The following is a 21,172-nucleotide window of genomic DNA, read 5'->3' as shown; positions in this document are numbered from 1 at the left end:
CAGGGATACGATCACCTACGTACAGGACAGGCGGGTAGACACCTGCCTCGTCAGCGTGGACCAGGAGAAGACCTTCGACAGGGTCTCTCATGCTTACATGAGGGATGTCCTCTCCAAATTGGGGTTCGGGCAGGGCATCTGCAATTGGATCCGGCTGCTCTACACCAACATCGGTAGTGTAGTCTCGATCAACGGGTGAGAATCGGACAGTTTTCCCGTCAGATCTGGAGTCAGGCAGGGCTGCCCGGTCTCTCCTGCCTTGTTCGTGTGCTGTGTGGAGCCCTTTGCCGCATCCATCAGGAAGGACGTGAGCCTGAAGGGCGTGACTATCCCAGGCACCGGAGGCCTTCAAGCCAAGACCTCCCTGTACATGGACAATGTCGCCGTGTTCTGCAGCAATCGTTGGTCGGTGAGTAGGATGTTGGACATCTGCGGCCAGTTTGAAGTGGCCTCGGGTGCCAAAGTCAATAGGGGTAAGAGCGAGGCCATGTTCTTCGGGAACTGGGACGACCGCTCCTTCATCCCCTTCACCGTCAGGACAGACTACCTGAAGGTGCTGGGTGTTTGGTTCGGTGGAGCTGGGGCGTGCACTAAGACTTGGGAGAAGCGTATCACCAAACTGAAGCAGAAGCTGGACAGGTGGACACTCCGGTCCCTCTCCATCGCAGGTAAGAGCCTGGTTATCAGGTGCGAGGGGCTTTTGGTACTGTTGTATGTGGCACAGGCCCGGCCTATTCCCTGGACCTGTGCCGCTGCGGTCACCCGGGCCATCTTCCACTTCATTTGGGGGCTTTGTGTGCGGCTGCATCAAGCTGTGTGTAGATCCTCAGTACGCAAACACCAAGTGTCACTACTTACTGAGGTTCTACCTGTCCCTGGTGTTGCGAAGGATGGGCCTGGCCTCGTTGCCGCGGAACGCTCCGAGTAGTTGGACCGTTCCGTACCACCTGTCCTTCGTGGAGAAATTTTTGAAAGGAAACACCTTTGACCACAAGGCCGTCAGGCAGTGGCCAGCACATAGTATCCTCGAGACCCTTCGGGAAAAGGAGAGGGTGGATCCCGTCGTGTGGTTCCCCACGAAGACTGCCAAAGTCATTTGGCAGAACGCCTCATCGCCAGAACTTTCAAACAAGCACAAGGACATTGCTTGGCTGGTGGTGAGAGGGGCTCTGCCAGTGAGATCCTTTATGCATGCCCGGAATCTCTGCACCACCGCACGCTGCCCTCGAGGTGGCTGCGGGGGGGACGAGACTGTCGATCACCTCCTTCTGGAGTGTGCCTATGCGCAGGAGGTCTGGAGGGGGATGCAGTGGTATTTGTCGAGGTTCGTCCCGAGCAACTCCGTGACACGGGACTCCGTGCTCTACGGGCTGTTTCCCGGGACGCACACCGAGACCAACATCAACTGCGCCTGGAGGACCATCAATGCGGTGAAAGACGCTCTTTGGTCTGCCCGCAACTTGCTGGTCTGCCAGCTGAAAGAACTGACCCCGACCGAGTGTTGCAGACTGGCACACTCCAAGGTCCAGGACTACGTGCTGAGGGACGCGCGAAAGCTCGGGGCAGCTGCTGCCAAGGCGCGGTGGGGAAAGACCACCGTATGAAACCCCTCGTCCAGAATAGAAACAAGGGCCCTACCTGGTAACTGGGCCCAGCTGTCACCTTCCCCAACTGGTCAGGGGGCCAACGGGGACTGTGCAGGGTGATGACTGCCGGGGTGTTTTGTTTGCTTTGTTTTTCTTTGTTTGTTTTTTTTCCTTTAGTTGGTGTACGTACCCCCTGGGTAACCCGGAGCAGCTTGCATGACTGGGTAGGTGTATAAATGTTTTATTTTTTGTACATTCTATGAATAAATTATATTTTTTCAAATAAAAAAAGTTGACAAAACGTGTGAAAACTAATCCTCAAGCTCAGCGAGCAAACTCACATCCAGAACCTCAACCTGAGCTACAAATCTTCTCAAAACTCGCCACTATCTCTTCCATGCCTCCCCACCTACACTCACCTTTACTGACTCCATCCCTGCCTCTTTAACTTCCCTGTCTCCTGTCCACCTATCTTCTCTTTTATCATCTTCGATCTGCCTCCCCCTCTTTCCCTATTCATTTCAGAACCCTCTTCCCCTCCCCCATTTCTGATGAAGGGTCTAGGCCGGAAACGTCAGCTTCCCTGCTTCGCCTGCTGTGTTCATCCAGCTCTGCACCTTATTATTGCTTACTGACTGGGATTCTCTTCGAGCCAGGGGCCCAGAAGAAAGCAATTTGTTATATGTGTCCCGCAGGGCTTTTGAGAAGTATGTTGACAATCCAACTGCAGAGAAGGCCATAATAGACTTGGTCCTTGGGAATGAGCCAGAGCAGATGATTGATGTTTCAGTTGGAGAGCATTTTGAGCTTAGTGACCATAACTCCATAAGTGTTGCCCATAGGGATGCGTAGATTAGGTGGGTTATAGGGGGTTGGGTCTAGGTGGGATGCTGTGATGTGCGTTTTGGACTTGTTGGGCTGAAGGGCCTATTTCCACACTGTAAAAATTCTATGAATCTTCTATGAAAAAGATTTTGAGTAGTTGTGAACAAGGACAGGAATGGCCCTCAGGTGAAGATGTTTAATTGGGCAAGGGCCAGTTACATCCAAATTAGACAAGAAGTGTGGAATGTGGATTGGGAGAAGTTAGTTGAGGGCAAATCTACATCTGGCATGTGGGAGGCTTTTAAAGACCAGTTGATTAAAGTATAGGATACACATGCCCTGCAGCACTGCAGCATCGGAATGGAAGGATTCAGGAACCATGGATAACAAGGGAAGTCGTGAACTTCATCAGAAGGGAAAAGGAAGCATACGATATGTCTAGACAGCTACAAACTGACAAAGCCCTTGAGGGGCATAAAGAAATTAGGAAGGAACTTAAGTGCAGAGTTAGGAAGGCTGAAGGGGACTAGGAAACGTTTTTCACAAACACAGTCAAGGAGAATCCCAAGGCTTTTTATGAATGTATTAGAAGAAAGAAGGTAGTAAGGGAAAGAGTAGGCCCCCTCAAGAACAAAGGAGGGAGTTTATGCGTGGAGTCACAGGAAGTGGGAGAGACCCTTAATAAGTACTTTGTATCAATATTCACCAAGGAGAAGGACATGACTGATGTTGAGGTCAAGGAAGAGTGTGTGAACATGCTAGAGAATGTCAATATATTAAAAGAGGAAGTTTTGGGTATCCTACATTGCATTAAGTTAGACAAGTTCCCAGGGCTAGATGGGATCTATCCCAGATTGCTGTGAGAGGCAAGTGTAGAAATAGCTGGGGCATTAGCAGATATCTTTACATCTTCTTTGGCCACAGGTGAGATTCCAGGGGACTAGAGATTAGCCAATGTTGCTCCCTTATTTAAGAAAGGAAGCAGGGATAATCCAGGAAATTGTAGGCAGGTGAGTCTGACATATGTGGTGGGGAAGTTCTTGGAGAATATACTGAGGAGCCGGATATATGCACATTTGGAAGAAAATGGGACTAGTTTGCAACAGGTAGCATGATTTTGTATGGGGGAGGTCATGTCTCACCAACCTGATTGTCACCTCTCCAAAATAACTCAAAAATAATTAATGAGGGAAAAGCTGCGGATGTAATTTGTGTGGACTTCAGTAAGGCATTTGATAAAGGCCCTGATGGCGGATTGGTACAAAAACTAAAATCAAATGGGATTTAGGGTGGGCTGGCTAGATGGATACAACACGGGCTTGATCATAGAAGAGAGAGGGTATGTGTTGGAAGGGTGTCTTTTTCAGAATGGAGACCGCTATTTAGTGGTGTTCCACAGGCGTCAGTCTTAGATTCTTTGTTGTTTGGTACAAAAACTTATTTCAATATCTGGACTAAATGGTTGTGCAGGATATTTAATGCTGATTATCGCTAAACTAAATTCAATCAATTGAAATGTTAACATCATATTCAGGTGGGAATTTGTATTGTTTAGAAGCAAATCATATTAGGTTCTTGTACCTCCTGCAGATTCACTGTAAAAATATCCACCTGATTCTAAACTAATCCATATATTTATTCCATCTACTGCCTCATTAGGTCTGCCTGCCTAATATGCTTCAATTTCAGTCTTGGCATTTTCAAACAGCTTCACCAGAACAGCTTTTGGGAGTGAGTACCTGATTTTTCACTAAACTTTGTCATCAGTGTGTTCTGACGTTTCTCTCAAAATAACCTAATTGTTTAAGGTTATGCCACTGTATCCTGAATTCTCTTTGCCAGAGACCATTAATTTGTTTTATCGACATTGTCAGGTCAAATTAATCAGGTCAAATACCTGCATTAGATTTGTCCTTAATCTTCTGTAATCAAAATAATCAAAATCAATCCCTTCGTAAGGCAAAGTATTCTTGGAGGGATGATTTTGCTGGTAAGTCAAAAATGCCTCCTACTCTGTTATTATATTCAGCTATGTTGCAAATGAATGGTTTTTAAAGAATTTTTTTTATTTCAATCTGAAAGAAAACAAGTTATTAAAAGTCTATACATCTCCAGCTCTTCCACTTGTTTCCTCTACCAGTTCTTTAACCTGTTTTGAAAGTGTGATGGACTGAGGACATGAAGAGAAACTCCAAAGAAAACTTTGTTCTATATTTCTGTTTGTGTTAAAAATGGACAACCTTTGCTGGACTCCTAAAGCAGCCAAGGCAATTATATGTTCCAACTTCCAGAAGCTTCTGAGCTCCCTGCATTGTGTAGATGTTCCTTCGAAACCTTACACAAAGGTCTTTGTCTAAGATGTCAGAGGTAGTTGCTTTACTCAGAGAGTAGTAAGGGAATGGAACGCCTTGCCTGCAACGGTAGTAGATTCGCCAACTTTAAGTACATTTAAGTCGTCATTGGATAAGCATATGGACGTACATGGAATAGTGTAGGTTAGATGGGCTTGAGATCGGTATGACAGGTCGGCACAACATCGAGGGCTGAAGGGCCTGTACTGTGCTGTAATGTTCTATGTTCTATGTTCTATAGCAAGGTGTAGAGCTGGACGAACAGAGCAGGCCAGGCAACATCAGAGAAGCAGGAAAGCTGAAGTTTTGGCTCTGGTCCCTTCAGAAATTTTTCAGCTTTCCTGCTCCTGTGATCCTGCTTGGCCTGCTGTGTTCATCCAGCTCTACACCTTGTTATCTCAGATTCTCCAGCACCTGTAGTTCCTACTATCTCAAGGTCTTTGTCTACTCTGGATGAAGGAAAGCTTCAAAACCCATTATATTGAAATAGGTGCTAGTGATTTGTACTACCTCTTCACCTGCAATGGAAATGTGGGGAGCTAAACTGAAACTTAATGACTTTATAATTTGCTCACCAAAGTGGTTCCTCAGCCTTTGAAATGCCTGTCTTTTTCACATGATGACATCTGAGTTTGTTGAGTTGTTTAAATATACAAATCTGACTTTATCTTGGTTGCTGTTTGATTCCATAGGGAAAGCAATACTCTACACTGAGTTGGAATCCTGACTTGCACCATTTACTTTTGATTTCAAATTACTGAATGGAAAGAGGCCTGAATGTTGCACAAAGAAAGATGACAAAGGTTTTTGAGTAGATTTGTAGCTCAGATTGTGAATGTTGTGGTTGGTTGGCTCGCTGAGCTAGTTCGTTGTTCCACAGACAACTCACAGCAAACGGGACAACCTGTCCAAAGCACAGACATTACAAGCTGACGAGAACACATACCAGCAAGTGGAGATAGACCTGACACCACAACCAGGCAACAAGATATTTGATACACTAAGGAGACTCAAACAGACCGGACAAATCAACCAAACAGACTTCTTATGAATGAAATCAGAAGGAACTAACACACCCCAATTCTCTGGCCTCCTGAAGGTGCATAAAGTGGAAGTAACCCTCAGACCTATAGTCTCCCTGCCAGGCACCCTATCGCATCAATTAGCCAAGGAGCTACAAAGGAGACTAAAGCACCTCGTCTGCAAGTAACCCCACTCAGCCGAGGAGTTCCTCAATTCCATCAAGGACAAGAATAGACAACGAGGAGACCATAGTATCATTTGATGTTACTGCCCTAGTCACACTGATAGACATACCACTAGCAAGAGAAACACTGGCACCATACAAAATAAGGACATGATCCCAATGACACCACCCCAAAAGAAACTATTGGATCTATGCCTCACGACCTTCAATGGCCAAATCTACGAACAGACCAAAGGGACACCCATGGGGTCACCTATCTCCAGACTAATAGCAGAAGCAGTGATGTAGAGACTTGAAAGCGTGGCCCTTCCCCTAATCCAACTGAAACTATGCATACGCTACGTGGATGACACCTTCGTCGTTGTTAAATGGACCAAACTAGGGGAGACACATAAACTAATAAATAACACCCCCACCGGGATCAGATTCACCAGAGAAGAGGAAAAGAACTAACAGCTCCCATTCCATGGTGGAGCACAGGGCCAAAGGGGAATTTCTAACAAAGGTACACAGGAAAGCCACACACACTGAACAAGCACTAAATTTCAATAACAACCACCCTAACACACAAACTAAGTTGCGTGAAAACTCTATTTAAACAGGCAACAACATACTGCAGCAACACAGAACGACGTCAAAGAGAAGAGGAGTACCTCTTCCAAGTGTTCAAAGACAACAGATACCCGAAAAAAAACTGGGTCAGAAGATGCCTCTTACACTAGTAACACCAGGAAGACACTGCATGCTCTGACACACTCATCACACTACCTTACGTCAAGAGCACATCTGAATTGACCACAAGACTCCTCCAACTACTGGGCATCAGAGTAACACACAAACCCACATCAACCTTTCGCCAACTGCTCACCTGAACCAAAGGCCCGCTGCCCATAGTGGACAGGACCAATGTCGTATACAAGATTCCCTGCAAAGACAGCGACAAACATTACATTGGACAGACAAGAAGGAAATTAACCACAAGAGTACATGAACATCAACTGGCAACAAATAGACACGACCAATACTCCCACATTTTCATCCACATGGATGAGGAAAATGACCAGTTTGATTGGGACAACACCAGGATCCTGGGACAGGCCCAGCATAGACAAGCAGGGGAATTCTTAGAGGCTTGTTTCTCCATGAAGAAATCCATAAACTAACACACAGAGCTAGACCCCTTATACACTCCATTGTGAAGGAAAACCGGACGTGAGATCATCCAGCTCAACGGACACCAGAGTTTAAATAACAGGTGGGAAAATATAATGGTGCTTCATCGGGGGCTACACTGCTGATATTACCCAGCTGGGTAATGAAACGTCTGCGGAATAACAAACTAGCTCGGCAAGCCAACTGACCACAAAGATGACAAAGCCCAGCTCACCAAGAAAGCTGTTATTACATAGTGACCTTAATGAAGTTATAATTCACATCAACTGATTTTTTAAAACTCCTGTGGATTTACCAAAATGTGTAATTTCTAGCCTATCTGCTATTCTGTCATCTTTAATCTCCTGGCAAGTTGTATGTACGGTGGAATAGTGGTGTAATTCCCCCATATTTTAAATGTTTTATTAATAAATCAATCTTTGATTCCATGTTGGAAAAATGCCAGGGCCTGGGAAACATTCATCTAGCTACCTCAGTCAGGGACAGGAGTCACTGAATGGGGCAAGTCCCACAAGTGACCCTAACACACAGTTTACTATATAATTCACTTTTATTTCTCAAACCATATTGTTATCAAAAACAGTTTCTGCTATGTTACAATACAATCTTTTATCATGAAAGCCTACCTGGAAGAAATTAGGAGTTGGCATAAGGTCGGGAGGCAACATAGGGAATGAGTTCTGACGGTTAGTGGCAGCAGTGAGATTGACTTCCAAGTACCTGTGGGAGTGAGTTCCAAGAGTCTGCATTGGCAGCAGCACTGAGACTCAAGGCTTTGAGGAAGGAGGCTTGGTTATAGAGATAAGACTTTTAGATCTGAACGCCTCACCCCTCCTTCTTGGCTCTTGTTGTATATCTGCTTTTGATTTTTTTTTTAATTCTGTATTTTGTTTCTTAGATGTTTGTTTTGGCTTTTGCATCTAAAACGGATGTTTTCTAAGAATTCGGGTTTTTGTACCTAAAATGATGACATTATACATTTTTCACTGTCCTCCTGTACTTGAATACATGTGACAATAAAACCTAATTCTAACTCGAGAAAGGAATAAACAATGCCTTACTGTCTTATGCTTCAGAATTGAAAATCAATTGTATTTTACATTTACATCCCTTTTATGGTAGCCTTTTGATCTGGTGACCTTGCATCATCTTTTGTGGCTGAGTTTTTTATTCTCTTGTGAGATGTGGACGTCACTGCTGTCCAGCATTTAGTGCCTGTCCCTCATTGCCCTTGAGTCTTATTTTGTTTTAAAATGCTGTGAAGTACAAGGAAAACAGGCTCTCAATCTGTTCTCCCATTTAATGAGACTATGTGGGATGTTAGATGAGTAAAGATGCTATGAGAACTCACTTATATATAAGTAAGAGATACTCTTTTGAAATAATGCCTAAGCAAGTCCCTTGAGCAACTTAATTGGAAAAATGCATGTGACTAGTACTTAAACAACTTTCTTGACATGCTGATTATTTTGAATTCTTTAATCCAGCTTGTTTGAAGATTCAGTAAGAGTTCCAAATGCTGTTAAACTTTCCCTGCAAAGGAAAACACATTGTCAAGACACTTTTCAAATAGAAAGTAGAACTGAATTATCTTTAGTGAATTCCTCCCTTCAACCTTCTCAAGGAAACTAGAAAAGAATGAGATCACAACTGCATTTGTAAGGGCCATGTCTTTATTTTTCTGTATTTTTGATTGTGGGCTGGAAGGGTAAAGGAGTCTGTTAAAACCAAGGATTGTGGGAAGGATTGTTGCACTTTAAAAGTAGTTACTTTTGCAGGGGCTTATACATAAAAATTGATTAACCCCACAGAACTGTCCGACTTGTTCAAAACATGTCAAAAAGTGATAAGTGCCAAAACATTTATGAATTAGAGTGCTTTCCTCAATGCCACGTAGGCTACTATATAGAAAATACAGGAACAGAAAAACATGTCTCTCCTTTGTGCATGAGTACTTGTGGATACTCAGTGAGTTGGCAGGGTAGATGAATGGCGTAAGAGTGAAGGGTGTAAGTTGGCATTAATTTGGCATGACGCATGAATGGCCATGGAGGAATGAGTAAAGGAATTAGGTGCATGGTTTGGCTGTTTGTTGGGACGGGAGGGTCAAGATTGTAGGAGTGGTTCATACATCTACCCTTTTGGATGTTGTCCAGGGCCTCCTTTGATGGATGGAAGTAAGGTGCCCTTTGGGGTCATGAAGAGGCATGCCTGTGTATTAAAAGTACAAAAGACTCATTGGGACTGGCAAAGAAACCAAAAAGGTGTCCAGTAGATATAGTGGAGTAAAGAAAGTGTTAGCCATTGCAGATCTTCTGTTCTCATGATGATTCCATTGTAGACTTGTGCTCTTATGACTAATTTTCCAAAATGTCATTATCACAAAGACAATTGGAAAATTTGGTAAATAGCTCCAACTACCTATTGAACAGAAGTTTTCTGACACGGCAACTTAGCACTAAACTGAACTGTTTGCTTCCATCAAGAATGAGTTGAACAAACTTCTTGAATATGTTTTTCAACAGTGCCATTATCAATAGACTGCTAACTTTATTTCTTGTCAGGATGCCTTCTGATTACAGTCCATGCTGTAACAGGTGAGTTACATGGAGATGGAATGGCAAAGGGTGTTGTTGGGGATGTACGAGTTGGCACAGCAGCTGTAAAGGGGTATGCAGATGATTTTAATAAATGTATTCACAGAATAAAGGCATTTATTGCCCAAACCTAATTGCCCAGAGGGTAGTTAAGGGTCAACCACATTGCTGTGGGTCTGGAGTCACATGCAGGCCAGACCAGGTAAGGATGGAAGTTCCCTTCCCTAAACGATATTAGTGAATCAGATGGGATTTTCTGACAATCAACAATGGATTCATGATCATTATTAGACTCCCAATTCCAGATTTTTATTGAATTCAAATTCCACTGTCTGCTGTGGCCCAGGTCCCAGGAGCATTGCCTGGGTTAATTCCACTTGTTAGTTGAAACCAGCAATAATACCAGTAAGCCATCACCTCCCCTCTGCCATGAGCTGGAGTATATGGGACTGAGCGAGTGCTGTAGGAGACTGGTACAGTGACATGGTACATAGAACATAGAACATTATAGCACAGTACAGGCCCTCCGGCCCTCGATGTTGTGCCGACCTGTCATACCGAGCTTAAGCCCATCTAACCTACACTATTCCACGTACGTCCATATGCTTATCCAATGACAACTTAAATGTACCTAAAGTTGGCAAATCTACTACCGTTGCAGGCAAAGCGTTCCATTCCCTTACTACTCTCTGAGTAAAGAAACCACCTCTGACATCTGTCCTATATCTTTCACCCCTCAATTTAAAGCTATGCCCCCTTGTGCTCGCTGTCACCATCCTAGGAAAAAGGCTCTCCCTATCCACCATATCTAACCCTCTGATTATTTTATATGTCTCAATTAAGTCACCTCTCAACCTTCTTCTCTCTAATAAAAACAGCCTCAAGTCCCTTAGCCTTTCCTCGTCAGACCTTCCCTCCATACCAGGCAACATCCCACTAAATCTCCTTTGCACCCTTTCCAAAGCTTCCACATCCTTCTTATAATGCGGTGACCAGAACTGTACACAATACTCCAAGTGCGGCCGCACCAGAGTTTTGTACAACTTCAGCATAACCTCTTGGTTCCGGAACGCGATCCCTCTATTAATAAAAGCTAAAACACTGTATGCCTTCTTAATAGCCCTGTCAACCTGGGTGGCAACTTTCAAGGATCTGTGTACATGGACACCGAGATCTCTCTGCTCATCTACACTACTAAGAATCTTACCATTAGCCCAGAACTTTGCCTTCCGGTTACTTCTACCAAAGTGCATCACCTCACACTTGTCCGCATTAAACTCCATTTGTCACCTCTCAGCCCAGCTCTGCAGCTTATCTATGTCTCTCTGCAACCTACAGCATCCTTCGTCACTATCCACAACTCCACCGACCTTAGTGTCGTCTGCAAATTTACTAAACCAACCTTCTACGCCCTCATCCAGGTCATTTATAAAAATGACAAACAGCAGTGGACCTAACACTGACCCTTGCGGTACACCACTAGTAACTGGTCTCCAGGATGAACGTTTCCCATCAACTACCACCTCTGTCTTCTTTCAGCAAGCCAATTTCCGATCCAAACTGCTATATCTCCCATAATCCCATTCCTCCGCATTTTGTACAATAGTCTACTGTGGGGAACCTTATTGAACACCTTGCTGAAATCCATATAAACCACATCAACCGGTTTACTCTCATCTACCTGTTTGGTTACCTTCTCAAAGAACTCTAAGGTTTGTGAGGCACGAACTACCCTTCACAAAAACGCACTGACTATCCCTAATCAATTTATTCTTTTCTAGATGATGATAAATCCTATCTCTTATAACCTTTTCCAACACTTTACCAACAACTGAGGTAAGGCTGACTGGTCTATAATTACCAGGGTTGTCTCTACTCCCCTTCTTGAACAGGGGACCACATTTGCTATCCTCCAGTTGCCTGGCACTATTCCTGTAGACAATGACGAGTTAAAGATCAATGCCAAAGGCTTGGCAATCTCCTCCCACCACCTTCTAGCTCCGACAATTTAGGATCCTATTTGCTGGGTTACCCTGGATTCCATGGGCTTTTACCTTTATCAGTTTCCCATGTGGGATCATGTCTTACGGCCTTGCTGGAATCAAGGTAAATTGAATCAACTGCCCTACCTTCATTTACAGACTTGGTCACCTCGTCATAGATCTCAACTAGAAATGTTAGATATGACCTTCCTCTGAGAAAGCCATGCTGACTATCCCTGGTCAAACTTTACTTCTCTAAATGTTCATTAATTTTTTCTTTTTACTATTTTTTCCAACAGTTTTCCTCCCACTGATGTTAGACTCACTGGTTGAGGGCTCCCTGGTCTATGTCTACCATCCTTCTTGTAAAGTGGAACTACATTTGCAGTCCTCTGGCACTTCCCCTGTGGCCATACATGATTAAAAATTGGGTCGGACCCTTATTTCCTCCCTTATCTCCCACAACAGCCTGGGTTACAACTTTTCTGGACCTGGTCACTTGTCCCCTTTCAAATCCACCAAAACCTCCCAATACCTTCTTGAGTCCAGTAACCCTTCCTCAGAACCCAAAACCTCACTGGACCCGAAACGTTAACTCTGTTTTCTCCTCCACAGATGCTGCTGCCAGATCTGCTGAGCTTTTCCAACAACTTTGTTTTTGTTCCTGATTTACAACACCCACAGTTCTTTTGGTTTTTGTTCTCCAATACCTTCTCATTGCTTATACCAATTGCTTAACAATTTCATAGTCTATCTTCTCGAATTCTGTACTTCCATCCTCCACCTCCTGATTAAGATATTTAGTACTCATTTAAGATTCTGCCAATGCTCTTTGGCTTCACACACAGATTGCCCCCCTTGGTCCCTAATAGACACTTCTCTTTCCCAGGTTACTCTCTTCCCCTTGATGTACTTGTAGAATTTCCTGGGATTCTGCCTAATCTTGTCCACTGGTGTTTTTTCACACCCTTCTCCTCTAAATTGCTTTCTTGAACTCCCCTATACTTTGCATACTGCTTTCGTTCCTTCTTTGTACTAGCTCTGTCTCTTTTCGGTTTTACTCTGCCATGGATATTTCTACACATCCAGGGTTCTTTATGCTTGTTGCTCCTACATTTCATTCTAAAGGGAACATGTTGGACCTGTATTCCTCCCAGTGCATATTTGAATGCCTCACTGTTCTGCTGTGGGTTTAACCACTAGCAGCTGTTGTGGTTCCCAGTCTATTTTGGTCACGTCCTACTTTATTTTAATAAAACCTGCCTACCCCAATCTGAAGCCTTTTTTAGTGGATCATTTTTCTTATTTCCATAACAAATGTAAAGCAAATGGTGCTGTGGTCACTACCACTAAGATGTTCTTCCACTGTCACCTCAAACACCTGTCCAGTTTCATACCTCAGAATCCAGTCCAACACTGTACTGTCCCTTATAGGCCATCTGTATGTTGACATAAAAAGTTCCTTCTAAAGTCTTCATACTTTGATTATCACCCTATTTTTGTTTGTACGTACCTTCGTGAATTGACTACATACCTGCTGACTGTATGGGAACCTACAATACACTCCTAACAATGTGACTGCCTAAGCTCCACCCACAAAGCCCCAGTGGATGATGCTTTCAAGATATTATCCTTCCCCACTGCAGTAACTGACTTCTTAATTGATAATGCAACACCGCCTCCTCTTTCACACCCTCCTCTGTCCTCCTGATGTCCCTGCACCCACGAGATTGAGTTGGCCATTCAGCCCCTTGAGACTGTTCTACCATTTATATGATCACAGCTGATCGTTGAGCTCAATACCTTAACCTTGCCCTTTCCACATATCTCTGAGCCACAAGGCCTATATCTACCTCCTTCTTGAAAACACATGTGTTGGCCTCAGCCACTTTCTGTGATAGTGAAACTTTCCATGATAGTGAATTCCACAGGCTCATCACTCTGTGGGTGAAGAGATTTCTCCTCGCCTCAGTCCTAAAAGATTTACCTTTATGCTTAAACTCTGATCCTAGTTCTGGACTCCTCCCCCTACACCCAACAGGAACGTCCTTCCTGCATCTCACTTGTCTAGTCCTATTAGAATTTTATTGGCTTCTTTGAGATCCATCCAATTATTCTAAATTTGGTGAATGTAAATGCGACCAACTCCATCTCTCCTAGTGCATCTGTCCTGTCATCCCAGGAATCAATTTGGTAAATCTTGGCTGCACTCTCTGTATAGCAAGAACATCCTTTCTTACCTAAGGGGGCCAAAACTGCAAACAATATTCTCAGTGTGGTCTCATCAATGTCCTGTATGACTATAGTTAGATATCCTTGTTCCTGTACGTGAATACTCTCAGTATGAAGGCCAGCATACTGCCAGCTGCTGCTGTGTGCTTAGTTTCAGCAACTGTAGCACAAGAACACTCAGGTCTCATTGAACATTCCCCTCTCTCAATTTATAGTCATTCAAGTATTAATTTGCCTTCCTATCTTTGCTACCAAAATGGATAACCTCACATTAATCCACATCATACTGCACCTGCCATGAATTTTCCCACTCACTCAGCCTCAAATCACGCGGAATCCTCCCCACAGCTCACCCTTCCACCCAGCGTTATTGTCATCTACAAATGCGGAGATTTTACCTTTGGTTCATTATTACATGTTGTGAATAGCTGGGGTCTAAGCACTAATCCATGCGAAACCCCACTAGCCGCTGTCTGCCATTTGGAAAAAGACCCTTTTATTCCTACTCTTTGTTTCCTGCCATTTCAATACACTGCCCGCTTATCGCATACACTTTAGTCGTTCACATTAATCTTGTGTGGGAATCTGTTGAAAGTCTTCTGAAAGTCCAAATAAGCATGTCCATTGGCTCCCCTTGATCAACTCTAGTGGTACATCCTTGTAGAATTCCAGTAAATATGTCAAGTATGATTTCTGTTTTGTAAATCCACGTAGATTGTGCCTGTTTCTACTACTGTTTAGAACATAGAACATAGAACATAGAACAGTACAGCACAGAACAGGCCCTTCAGCCCACAATGTTGTGCCGACCATTGATCCTCATGGATGCACCCTCAAATTTCTGTGACCATATGCATGTCCAGCAGTCTCTTAAATGACCCCAATGACCTTGCTTCCACAACTGCTGCTGGCAACGCATTCCATGCTCTCACAACTCTCTGCGTAAAGAACCTGCCTCTGACATCCCCTCTATACTTTCCACCAACCAGCTTAAAACTATGACCCCTCGTGCTAGCCATTTCTGCCCTGGGAAATAGTCTCTGGCTATCGACTCTATCTATGCCTCTCATTATCTTGTATACCTCAATTAGGTCCCCTCTCCTCCTCCTTTTCTCCAATGAAAAGAGACCGAGCTCAGTCAACCTCTCTTCATAAGATAAGCCCTCCAGTCCAGGCAGCATCCTGGTAAACCTCCTCTGAACCCTCTCCAAAGCATCCACATCTTTCCTATAATAGGGCGCCCAGAACTGGACGCAGTATTCCAAGTGCGGTCTAACCAAAGTTTTATAGAGCTGCAACAAGATCTCACGACTCTTAAACTCAATCCCCCTGTTAATGAAAGCCAAAACACCATATGCTTTCTTAACAACCCTGTCCACTTGGGTGGCCGTTTTAAGGGATCTATGTATCTGCACACCAAAATCCCTCTGTTCCTCCACGCTGCCAAGAATCCTATCCTTAATCCTGTACTCAGCTTTCAAATTCGACCTTCCAAAATGCATCACCTCGCATTTATCCAGGTTGAACTCCATCTGCCACCTCTCAGCCCATCTCTGCATCCTGTCAATGTCCCGCTGCAGCCTACAACAGCCCTCTACACTGTCAACGACACCTCCGACCTTTGTGTCGTCTGCAAACTTGCTGACCCATCCTTCAATTCCCTCGTCCAAGTCATTAATAAAAATTACAAACAGTAGAGGCCCAAGGACAGAGCCCTGTGGAACCCCACTCACCACTGACTTCCAGGCAGAATATTTTCCTTCTACTACCACACGCTGTCTTCTGTTGGCCAGCCAATTCTGTATCCAAGCAGCTAAGTTCCCCTGTATCCCATTCCTCCTGACCTTCTGAATGAGCCTTCCATGGGGAACCTTATCAAATGCCTTACTGAAGTCCATATACACCACATCCACAGCTCGACCCTCATCAACCTTACTAGTCACATCCTCAAAAAACTCGATAAGGTTTGTAAGGCATGACCTACCCCTCACAAAGCCGTGTTGACTGTATTTGATCAAGCCATGCTCTTCCAGATGGTCATAAATCTTATCCCTCAGAATCCTTTCTAACACCTTGCAGACGACAGACGTGAGACTTACCGGTCTATAATTGCCGGGGATTTCCCTATTTCCTTTCTTGAAGAGAGGAGTTACATTTGCCTCTCTCCAGTCCTCAGGTACGACTCCAGTGGAGAGCGAGGATGCAAAGATCTTCGCAAGTGGCGAAGCAATTGCATTTCTCGCTTCCCAAAGCAGCCGAGGACAAATCTGATCCGGGCCTGGCGACTTGTCAATCTTAATGTTTGACAAAATTTTCAGTACATCAGCTTCCTCTATCTCTATCCATTCCAGCATGCACACCTGCTCTTCAAAGGTTTCATTCACTACACAGTTCGTTTCTTTCGTAAAGACAGAAGCAAAAAACTCATTTAGGGCTTCCCCTACCTCCTCAGGCTCCACACACAAGTTCCCTATGCTATCCCTGATCGGCCCTACTCTTTCTTTGACCATTCTCTTATTCCTCACGTAAGTGTAAAATGCCGTTGTGTTTTCCCGGATTCCTTCTGCCAAGCCTTTCTCGTGCCCCCTCCTGGCTCTCCTCAGACCATTTTTGAGCTCCTTCCTTGCCTGCATGTAATCCTCTCTAGCTGAACTTGACCCTAGCTTCCTCCACCTTATGTAAGCTACCTTCTTCCTTTTCACTAGAAGCTCCACCGCTCTCGTCATCCAAGGTTCCTTTATCTTACCCCTTCTTGCCTGTCTCAGAGGGACATATTTACTCATCACTCCCAACAACTGTTCCTTAAACCATCTCCACATGTCTATAGTTCCCTTACCATGGAACAACTGCTCCCAGTCCATGCTTCCTAACTCGTGTCTAATCGCATCATAGTTTCCTCTTCCCCAATTAAATATCCTCCCATTCTGCCTAATCCTCTCCTTCTCCATAGCTATGTAGAATGAGAGAGTGTTATGGTCACTATCACCAAAATGCTCTCCCACCACAAGATCTGATACCTGCCCCGGCTCGTTTCCGAGCACCAAGTCTAGAATGGCCTCTCCCCTCGTCGGCCTGTCAACGTACTGCGTTAGGAAACCCTCCTGAACACACCTTACAAAAACAGCTCCATTCAAATCTTCTGCTCGAAGGAGGTTCCAATCAATATTAGGAAAGTTAAAGTCACCCATTACAACAACCCTACTGCGTCCACACTTTTCCAAAATCTGTCGACCTATGCTTTCTACAATCTCCCTGCTGCTATTGGGGGGCCTGTAGTAAACCCCTAACGAGGTGACTACTCCCTTGCTGTTCCTAATTTCCACCCATACTGACTCAGTAGGCAGATCTTCCTCGACAATGGAAGCTTCTGTAGCTGTGATTTAGTAAGTGCTCTGCTATAAAATCCATGATAATGGACTTTAGCATCTTCCCCATTGCCAATGTCAGACACACAGTCTTTTTCTCTCTGACTCCTTTTTTCGTTAATGGGATTACATTAACTATCCTTCGATCTGTAGGAACTGTTCCAGAATCTAAAGAAACTTGGATGATGAGCGCCCAATGCATCCACTATTTCTACAGCCACTTCCTTAAATACGCTGAGATGTAGATTATCAGAGTCTGTGGATTTATCAGCCTTCAATCCTATCAATTTCTTCAGCACGACTTCTCTACTCAGGAAGATTGTTTTCGTTCCTCCCTGTGTCCAAACCTTGTGTTTCCCATCATTTCTGGGGCGTTATTCAAGTCCTTCTTTGTGAAAGCAAAAGTGAAGTATGTATTTAGTTCATAAGCTATTTCTTTGTTCTCTGTTATAAGTTCCCTGAATCTAACTGTAAAGAACCTGTCTTAGTTTTCAGCAACGTTTTTCTCTTTACATACCTATAGAAACTTTTAGAGTCAATTCTTAGGTTCCCCATAAGATTACTGTACTCTATTTTCCCCTTCTTGATCAATCCATTAGTCCTTCTTTGCTGACTTCTAAACTGTTGCCAATCCTCAGATTTATTGCTTTCTCTTGCCAATTTGTACATTTTTTTTGCATCTCATTCTATCTCTAATTTCCCTCGAAAGCTATGGTTTGGTGCCTGTTTTCCTTGAATTCTTACACCAGTCAGGAGTAAACAGTTTTTGTAATTCTTCCATTTACTCTTTGAATGTCTGTCATTGCCTTATACACTGTCATTCCTTTCAGTAACATTTCCCAATCCAGCATAGGCAAATCACGCTTCATACTATTGTAGTTTCCTTGATTTAAGATTCAGGATCCTAGTGTCATAATGAACTACCTCACTCTCCATCTTGATGAAGAATTCTGTTATATTACAGTCACTCATCCCCAATGAATCTCTCTCAACAATATTACTAATTATTCCTTTCTCATTGCATAATACCCAGTCTAAGGTGGCCTGTTCACCAGTTGGTTCCTCATCATTTTGGTGCAGGAATTCCTCCTCTATGGTATTGTGACTAATTTGATTCGCCCAGTGTACATGCAGATTAAAATCACCTGTAATTTCAGATTTTCCTTTACCACTTTCCTGTTATTTGTGATTCCCAACATCACTGCTAGAGTCTGGTGGTCTACAAACAGTCCCTACTAATGTTTTTTAGCCCTTGGTATTTCTCAACTCTAGTCACACAGCTTTTACATTGTCTGAGCTAATATCTCTGCTCAATTTTGTGTTTGCATCTTCTTTAATTAGTTATGAAACTCCACTGCTTTTTCCTTTCTTTCTGCGCTTACTAAACACAGTACTCCTGGAGGTTCAGTTCTCACTCCTGGTCACACTGCAGTCATACTGAGGTCCCACCTTCCCCAGAAACAGTCCCAGTGATCCCAGAATCTAAAAGCTTCCCACCTGTGTCAATTCCTGCTGGACATGCATATGGTCACAGAAATTTGAGGGTGCATACATGAGGATCAATGGTCGGCGCAACATTGTGGGCTGAAGGGCCTGTTCTGTGCTGTACTGTTCTATGTTCTATGTATTCATCTGACCTGTTTTTATATTTTTGTACTCCCTAGCGCATCATTTGTAATGCTGAGATAACAACTATAATAGTTCTGCTCTTTAGTCTACTGTCTAGATCCCTGAGTTCTTAATGCAAGAGCTCATCCCTCATACTATCTGTATCATTGGTACCATTGTGTCTGTGGCCACAGAAACACCTGTCTGTTCCTCTGTCACTATTGTTTGTGCTTCCTTATTTCTCCCCTCCTACACAGTCAGGTCTGTCTGTGTTCCCTCAAAAACCATCATTGGCTTCCAATGCAGAAAACCCATTTGTGATTGGGCCCCAAGAGATTCCTGCATGATAAGCTTGATTCACTTTGACTGCTTAAATAGCCTAATAATGTTAACCTACGTTTTTGTAAATTCAGAAAATACCTATTGAAAGGAGTGAGTTTAGATTAGATTCCCTACAGTGGAAACAGGCCCTTCGGCCCAACAAGTCCACACCGCCCCCTTGCAGCATCCCACCCAGACCCACTGGGTGTACACCCTCTCCCCACCCTGCTCCCTCCATCCCTTGGGCTTTTTCAGTATCTGATTGGTCTCCCCTTTGAGAAGCATGAGTTTTAACTGTTAGAAATGGTTTGTGTGGATCATGAGGAGGGACAACAGTTAGGGAGAAATGGGTGCAAGATGGCAATTGGATGAGAGGGGAGTTTAATTTAGATAAATCAGGCAAGGAATTAAGAATAGATAGGATGAGGAAATAGCATTATTTAATTGTTTAGACTCTCATTACTGGTAGAAAATTTCACTTGCTTCGTGTCATTGTTGTGAAAATGGAATGGTATTATACATTTTTATTCCCAGTATAAGTTTTGGGAAGCATCATCTAGATGAAATCTTTTTCACACAAATGGATAAATTAGTAACAGGAAGAGGCTGTTTCAGTCCCTTGAGCTTATTCTGCCATTCAATGAGTTTGTGGCCATTCTGATTACAGTATCAACTCTTCTCTTTTGCCTACTTCTTACAACCTTTGATTCCTTTTTTAGTCATCAATCTATTAAACCCACCTTTAAATATTCAATTATTTTATTTCATGGTAAAAGCTTTTAAAAACATTGCTTTTCAACTGACGTGATTTTCAAACTGCCGCTAGTTTTAAATGTGGATCTAACACTTACTTGTAAACAAATAATTCCTCGGAGAGACTCTCTTTCAATTGTTTAATGTTGTTGTTCTTTTGCTTCTGCACATCAAGTTCAGTTTTCAAGAGGCTGACTTTTTCTTGCAGCTCCCTTTTTTGTTCCTGTTAAAATTATAAATCTCCATTTTATGTGATACTTTAAAGCATTTGAAGAATATTACACATATTAAGACAATAATGCTGCAGAAGTATACATTACAGAAGTTTGACCTCCATTGTCATGGTGCAGTAAAACAAATTGAGCTGCTTTAGAAACAAGAGTAGGCCAATCGAGCCTGCTCTGCCATTCAATATGATCATGGCTGATCAAACTCTTCAATGCCTTTTGCTCATGTTACTCCCATGACCGTCTACACCACTGATAATCAAAAAATTATTAACCTTTACTTTTAGACATACTCAAGGACTGAGCTTCCATAGCCCTCTGTATTAAAAAAAGAACTCAACCTTGGTCCTAAATGTCATCCCCTTGGTATTTAAATTTGGCCCCCGGTTCTAGAGTCCCCAAGCCGGGAGAGCATCTTCCATGTGTCTACAACATCTATCCATTTAGGTTTTTGGTGCCATGATTGCAGTGATTGATTTTTGCACATTGAATGAATGGACAATTGCTGTAAGCCATGTAATGGTTTTTGAAAGACCATCCGTTACTTATGTACAACTTTTTAATATATTTTCCAGTCCCATTTAGTTTACCCAACCTATATGCAAATTGAACCCATGATGAATGTTGTGTATGCTACAAGTTTCTTTCATCTCCTGATTAATATTTTGTCTCCTTCAATCACTACTAATTAATTGGTAGCCTTGAAATTATCCCAACAATGTCTGCTGTCCTTTGCTTTTTCTTAGTTCCTGCCAAACAGACTCCTCATTTCCTCCAGACTAAAGATCCTCCTTTACTGATGTACTGATCCCATCTTAGATTATTGGTCTATCTCCACTCCTTTTCCTTCTTGTCTAGGAATAATCCTAAGGTTGCTGTTCTTGGGATCATGCCCTTCAATTTTTTTCGTGTCTGTCTGAAATCTGTTTTCAGGACATTCTCCCT

At 43.3% G+C, this 21,172-nt stretch overlaps 1 protein-coding gene across 4 annotated transcripts in view; it reads right to left on the bottom strand.

Moving 5' to 3' along the window:
• Positions 1–4,565: 4,565 nt before the first annotated feature.
• LOC125465102 (syncoilin-like) overlaps positions 4,566–21,172 on the bottom strand; it is a 40,399-nt gene continuing 23,792 nt past the window's right edge. For all 4 annotated transcript variants that reach the window (XM_048558237.2, XM_048558238.2, XM_048558240.2 and 1 more), the window contains exons 3-4: positions 20,099–20,223; positions 4,566–8,675 (exon numbers count right to left, since the gene is read on the bottom strand). In XM_048558237.2, the coding sequence (XP_048414194.2) occupies positions 8,621–8,675; positions 20,099–20,223 (180 nt within the window). In that variant the 3' untranslated portion in view covers positions 4,566–8,620. The remainder of the gene's footprint in view (positions 8,676–20,098; positions 20,224–21,172) is intronic.

Source organism: Stegostoma tigrinum, chromosome 24, assembly GCF_030684315.1.
Source record: "Stegostoma tigrinum isolate sSteTig4 chromosome 24, sSteTig4.hap1, whole genome shotgun sequence".
Taxonomy (NCBI): Eukaryota; Metazoa; Chordata; class Chondrichthyes; order Orectolobiformes; family Stegostomatidae; genus Stegostoma; species Stegostoma tigrinum.
Note: the sequence above shows the minus strand (reverse complement) of the source record. Positions and strands in the feature narration are given on the sequence as shown.